The 6000-nt window shown below is 39.4% G+C and overlaps 1 protein-coding gene, 1 long non-coding RNA gene and 1 other non-coding gene across 3 annotated transcripts; all 3 read left to right on the top strand.

Moving 5' to 3' along the window:
• Positions 1–2819: 2819 nt before the first annotated feature.
• Positions 2820–3399, top strand: LOC149989199 (histone H4). The gene has a single exon (XM_090251524.1). The coding sequence runs from the start codon at positions 3032–3034 to the stop codon at positions 3341–3343; it is 312 nt and encodes a 103-aa protein (XP_090107650.1). The 5' UTR covers positions 2820–3031; the 3' UTR covers positions 3344–3399.
• A 53-nt stretch (positions 3400–3452) lies between these two features.
• Positions 3453–5799, top strand: LOC149989197 (uncharacterized). Its single transcript, XR_016503478.1, has 3 exons — positions 3453–3761; positions 3930–4643; positions 5057–5799. It is a non-coding gene; the product is annotated as an uncharacterized LOC149989197 (long non-coding RNA).
• TRNAE-CUC (transfer RNA glutamic acid (anticodon CUC)) lies at positions 4121–4193 on the top strand. Its single transcript has one exon. It is a non-coding gene; the product is annotated as a tRNA-Glu (tRNA).
• Positions 5800–6000: the final 201 nt, after the last annotated feature.

The raw sequence follows: 6000 nt of genomic DNA, 5'->3' as shown, positions 1-6000 counted from the left end.
TATATATAGGTAATACGGAGGAGGTACCAAAAGAAACATAAAAGATGGATAAAGAAGCTTGGAAGAACTTAGCTTTGTATATAAGAAAGTACAAAGGAATAAAGATCAAAGTTTAAAGAAATTTGGCAAAGTTAGTATAGAAGCACAAAGAATATTGCAAGGCTAGATGTTCCACATAAAAAGAAGTTATAAGTCCTAACTACCTTCTTGATGTTCTCGTTGTGTTCAAGCTTCAATATACCAAAGAAATTGAACTAATAGAGGTGGAATAAAACACAAGGAAAGACTGGTTATATGAATTGGGTCTGTTAGTGTCACAATTAATTATACTCGGGCTATCTAAAATCAATTATCAAACTACAAAACACCAAGGCTTACTACTTCCGTCTTAATTCAACACATAATCCATTCTATGACTATCAATTCAACAATATTTCCATATTCTTATCAGTTCATCTCCCACTTACTCTCTTTGTCATTTATATATATTCAATTACTGATCTTCAGCTTATTTATTTTATTCATTTTCTCAATTCATCACATAGAATTCAATATCTTTACATAACACAATACAATTCGATAATCTCAATTCTCAAGGTCACAAATTTTCTCCAAATCGGTCAGTCCAAAGTCATATTCCACAATAATCTAATCATAGTTTCAACAATACTTCTTTCAATCACAATTCTTCATAAGCAAATAATAAAAGCAAAGATAACAAAGAGGTAGCACCAAGCTTGCCCCGGCTTACGACTATCACAGTCTCGCTCTGATTTCCCTTTTTTCAATCTCTTTATCCTATGAAAAAATTGGACCATCGGCCAATAGATTCCAAAGGTTATGACCCTTTGAATTCTTAACCATTTGTTCCACTAACAACCTACTGTTACCAACTAAACTGCATAACCATAAGTATAATTCTCAAGGTTGGCAATAACCAACTAGTAACTTACCACAAAATTTATTTACCTATTCTACACTTCCTTTGATACTAATGATTAATTTCCAATATTAAACTTTAACACTCAAATAATTTTATTACTTCTATTTTTTTTGTAACATTTTCTTTATTACTTGTCTTTATCTACTAGACCTCTTATATTAAAGGTGGTTGTTTAATCAAATCCACATTTTTGCATTCATGTTAGTCACTTCAATCATTGTGCATTTTTGGTGAATTTACTACTCTTTTAGATTTTTCTTCCTAATTGTAAATTGATCTTAAAGAAAATAAAGAAATGTACTTCCATCTTTTCTACCATTGTTTTGTTGTAAGTTTGTACTTATGGATCAAAACAAAAAGATCCAAAAATAAATAATTATTACTTTATAATTCATGTATTAAAAAATTAACAATGATGCAAATTCATATGAAACTCATTACATTCTAATGGAAAGCTATAGAGCAATCTAAGGCAAAAACTTTGGAAAAAAGATAATAAGGATAATTTGGTCTTAATTCTACAACAACATTTATAGATTAATTTTTTTAAATAATCGAATGTGATTTTTTTTTCTAAGTGATCTAATATAAATTTTATATTTGTTGACTTTTTGCATACATTATTAAGACATGCTGAATCAATAAATCCAAGCCAAGATATATATATATATATATATATATATATATGATATATAGAGGAGCACTAGAAGGAATGCAAGTGACAAGCAAATATGCTTGGAAGAACTTGGTGGAGCATATAGAGAAGTGTAGGGACAACAAGAGAAGGATGACCTTCAACCTACTAATTATATATATCATATTCCACTAACATTTCAATAACTAATAATCAAACATAATAACTAAATTAAACTTTAATGCACATATTTAATTTATATCCATCTATTGATTTACAAAAATCGATTTGGCTATAAAAAAAATCAAAAAAATAGTTTAAAAAGTAAAATCAAATATTATCATTCAAAAATTTATTTAAAAATCAAAATATTAATTATTCTTTTTCTTTTTCACAAAGTCATTTTAAATCTAATCTAAACATATCTTAAATATCTACAAAAAGATCAAAACCTTTTGTTAGAAGTCACTCTTTTATTATTACAAAAAAATACATAATAACTTCTGAATTAAATTTCTTTTAAATATTCAGCCTCTATCCACCCTTTCACTAGATAGTTGTGTTAAAATGAAAAATTTATAATAATTATTCTTAAAATAAGTCAATTAATTTGTGATTTTATATCTAACAAAAGCATAATATAATAAATAACCCTTACTGTTTTCAAGATAAAATTGAGTCTTTAACCTTTTTGAATACTTAATCAATTCCCAATTTATCTTTTTCAAGTCATTGTTTCTTTTGATTATTTGATATCCATTTGCATAGATGGCATCAACAAAAACTTTGGATAGAGATTTTTGTTGTTTAAACAATATATACAATCATTATTAAGTTTCTTTTAATTCTACATGATAAGATTGAGATCTGCAACCTGAGACTTAAATTGTAGTGAAGCATGAATTTACAGCGAATTCGGACACGAAAGCAGCATTGACTTGTTATTTGTCACATGGTGGGGGCGGTGTTTCCATCCCGTCACCCTGACCTCCTGAGAACCGCCGCATAGCTCCGGGTATGAAGATCTTCTGGTTGACAACCGTTCTGCGTGGAAGACCCGTTCGCTCTTGCCCACTTCAACCTCCTAACCCCGCCCAATCTTCCCGCCAATGCAGCGAAGTGCGGACGAGACGGGTCTTCTCAACGGGCTTTGGAACGGAATGGAAGACTTGGAAAATGCGGGAAATAGAGTGAGAAGTCAGGCTGAGCGTCGGATCCGGTTCTGAAGACCCGGCGCTTGGATGCAAAGGGGAGGGGGACTTGGGATGGAAGTCCCTCTCCATCGGTTTGAGGCATATAGAGTCCTTCCAGGCTTGGGTCTGTCACTGTGTGATATTGTGGTGCTTGCTGTGCTGTGTGTCGGAAACCCTATCTGAGTGTGGAGCGCGGGTGTGTGTCGGTCGCTGTAAGGAGGGGTTTGAGTTTAGAGTGACCGTGGTAAAGGGAGTTCGACGATGTCTGGGCGTGGCAAAGGAGGGAAGGGGCTTGGGAAGGGTGGCGCGAAGCGTCATCGGAAAGTGTTGCGTGATAACATCCAGGGTATCACGAAGCCTGCGATCCGGCGTCTGGCTCGTCGTGGAGGAGTGAAGCGTATCAGTGGGCTGATTTACGAGGAGACTCGCGGCGTGCTGAAGATATTTTTGGAGAATGTGATCAGGGACGCGGTGACGTACACGGAGCACGCTCGGCGGAAGACGGTGACGGCGATGGATGTGGTGTATGCGTTGAAGAGGCAGGGGCGGACGCTTTACGGGTTCGGAGGGTAGAGCGGAAGGGCGGGCCGGGGGTGGCTCAAAATCGACGGTGTTCTTGAACACCACCTCTTTGTGGAATGAGGATCTCCGGTTGGGTTCTGGTGTGTGTGTGTGTGGGGGTGTTGCGTGGTTGTTTTTGGGATGAACAGTGGGTATGGGAGCGTGGTGTGCATGGTGCGTTGTCCGTTTTGATGTTGTGTTTTTGCAATGTGTGAGAGAGGGTGGTAGTGTAGGGGGCACCTCGTGGCAGTGATGAGACATATTGTCCGTACCATTTGAGGCGAAAGCTATGCTGAATGGCAAGATCTGAAGCTTCGAGGTGTAGGGTTGTAGCGATGTGATGGTGAAGGCGTGGATGCGTTCGGCAGGAGTTTGGAGCGAGAGCGTGTTGCGTGTTTAGGCGTGTTGTGTGGGAAGATGTGGAGGCATGGTGAGTGATAGTTTGTGTGACATGTTTGTGATGGAGTAAATATCGTACGTTGTTTTCCCCGCAGCAATGGATGACAGGTAGAGAGTAGAGGATAGGGGATAAACTGCATGCAATTGGTAACTTGATAAGAGAAAGATGATAGCGATGGAACGGAATGGGAGTTCGCAGCTGCAGGGCAGCGTCCGAAATTGGTGCGAGACGAGAGCGTGCGATAACTGTGATCCGGCATGTGATATCATGCGAAGAGAAACTTGGCAGGGCGTGGTAACACATTCGGAGGGTAGGGTCGGTAGACGGGAGTAGTACCGTGACGCGGCTTAGATGTGCATCGGCGGCGGCGGATTGGGAAGTCGTCCGCATCCGTTGTAGTCTAGATGGTTGGGATATTCGGCTCTCACCCGAGCGACCCGGGTTCGAGTCCCGGCAACGGAAGCTCCCGAGTGATAAAATGGACTACACATGGTTTTTTCCTCTTTTTCAGGTCAGCACTTTGACGTCGTCGCAGTCGTCCCTGCCGAGAATCGAAGCCAGGAGTGTCCCCTATGATGGATAAAACAAGTCCAATTCACTCGCAGATGGAGAGTTTATTTAATCTAGTGATTTAATTTAAGTTGTAATTGTTGATGTACATGCGAAATTAGATTTTCTCTAGTATCATTTGGATATTAACTAGTGGTAACACGTGGTACAGTTGTTGGATATTTTGAACAATATTTCTGGTGGACACTGTATGGTCGTGCATTCAACCAAGTGCAAATTTGCCATACAGGTAGACCATGACACTAGTGCGATAAGAGTGTTCGAGTGCAGGAGTATTTCAAACAGAGCAAGTTCAAACACAATGTAATACGGTGATGTTACGATACTGGTGATTTTCTGCTGGTAAGTCCTATTGGCTCTTTGCATCGACTTTACGACTCTTACGACTGTTTGAATGGAATATAGCTGCTTGGTAGGATTGCAGTTCAATGATAGTGAGAATTGGGGATCATACTTAAACTTTAATCAAAGTGATCTGCATACAGTCCCGACAACTTGGTTGTTGATTACTTGTTTGACATTTCAAAGTGCCCACCTAACCATGCGAGATAGTTTGCTATCGTATGGCTTACTTACCTCTTTTATGTGTTTGATGGACACATTGCCCTTTATAAATATGGGATGCACAGTAAATTGGTTTGTCCGTTTTGGTTTGTTAGATTTTCTAAGTTACTAGAATGCATTGACTTGGCCTAATTAGTGTAGAATGCAATGATTTGGCCTAATTAGGCTTTGGAATGACCTACATAACATAGGTTATTTCCGGCCACTCGCCATGTTGAGGGACTCTGGACCTGGCTACAGATGACATCAAAGACGTTAGCTTATTGCCAGCTCTTGGACCTTCAAACATATCAGTCTCATATTATTGTTGGGAGAGCTTAATGGCTTGCCCTCACAGAACCAGCCTGTGCAATTTAAACATTGGATCTGAGTAGCCGTGCTGCGGACGCTGCTGCCATTGGTGAGTTCAATTGTTGTGAAGTCCAAATTTTTCTTCATTGATTCCTTTTGTAGCTCATTCTGAGATTGCAGAGCGAGTTGGCAGAGCAAAGCGAAGAGCGAGATCGCGGCAGAGCAATTCCGAAATGACGGCGATAAGTTCTCGACTAGGTCTCGCCACATTGTGTTGCGATTCATAACACCAAACTCCCTTCATATCAGTTTTCTGCAGTCGGTTTCAGATTCATAGTTCTTAGGACTATTAGTCAGCCAACACTGTAGGTTACACACCAAGTAGAAACATGGCCAATTCACTCCCCGAACTTGAGATTTGGTATCCCAAATTGCACCAGAGTAGGGCACTGCTCTCCAGTATGGGAGTAGTGCTCGAACAACCAATCTACACCTCATACACTTAGTGATCTAAAACAGATAAGAGCCCCTTTATCCAATATGGCTCCAAAGGTAGCACCATTGGTCAGATACTTGTGCACTTGAAAACCTGAAGCCTTCCGGCAAAGGACAATGCAGTACAGTCAAAGTGCAATCTTCTCTACCGAACAACTCCAAATCATTGAGATTATCCGTAACAAAGCAATGCAGTAGACTATTTTTGGTCATGTCGAAAGTAGAAGTCCTGAAGAACCCGCCCTGAAAGAACCACCTCTCTTCATCTACCAATGGAGACATGATCTCTATTGGACAATGGCTACTTCAATGTCAGCTTCTCATTACTAGACAGCTTCCAGCACACCTA

The sequence above is a fragment of the Physcomitrium patens genome, chromosome 6 (genome assembly GCF_059467195.1).
Source record: "Physcomitrium patens ecotype Gransden chromosome 6, ASM5946719v1, whole genome shotgun sequence".
NCBI lineage: Eukaryota > Viridiplantae > Streptophyta > Bryopsida > Funariales > Funariaceae > Physcomitrium > Physcomitrium patens.
The sequence above is the reverse complement of the archived record's forward strand: the minus strand, read 5'-3'. Positions and strand labels throughout refer to the sequence as shown.

What these genes read in the sequence shown, in the direction of transcription:
- LOC149989199 (XM_090251524.1), top strand. Translation starts at nt 3,032, where the DNA reads ATGTCTGGGCGTGGCAAAGGAGGGAAGGGGCTTGGGAAGGGTGGCGCG.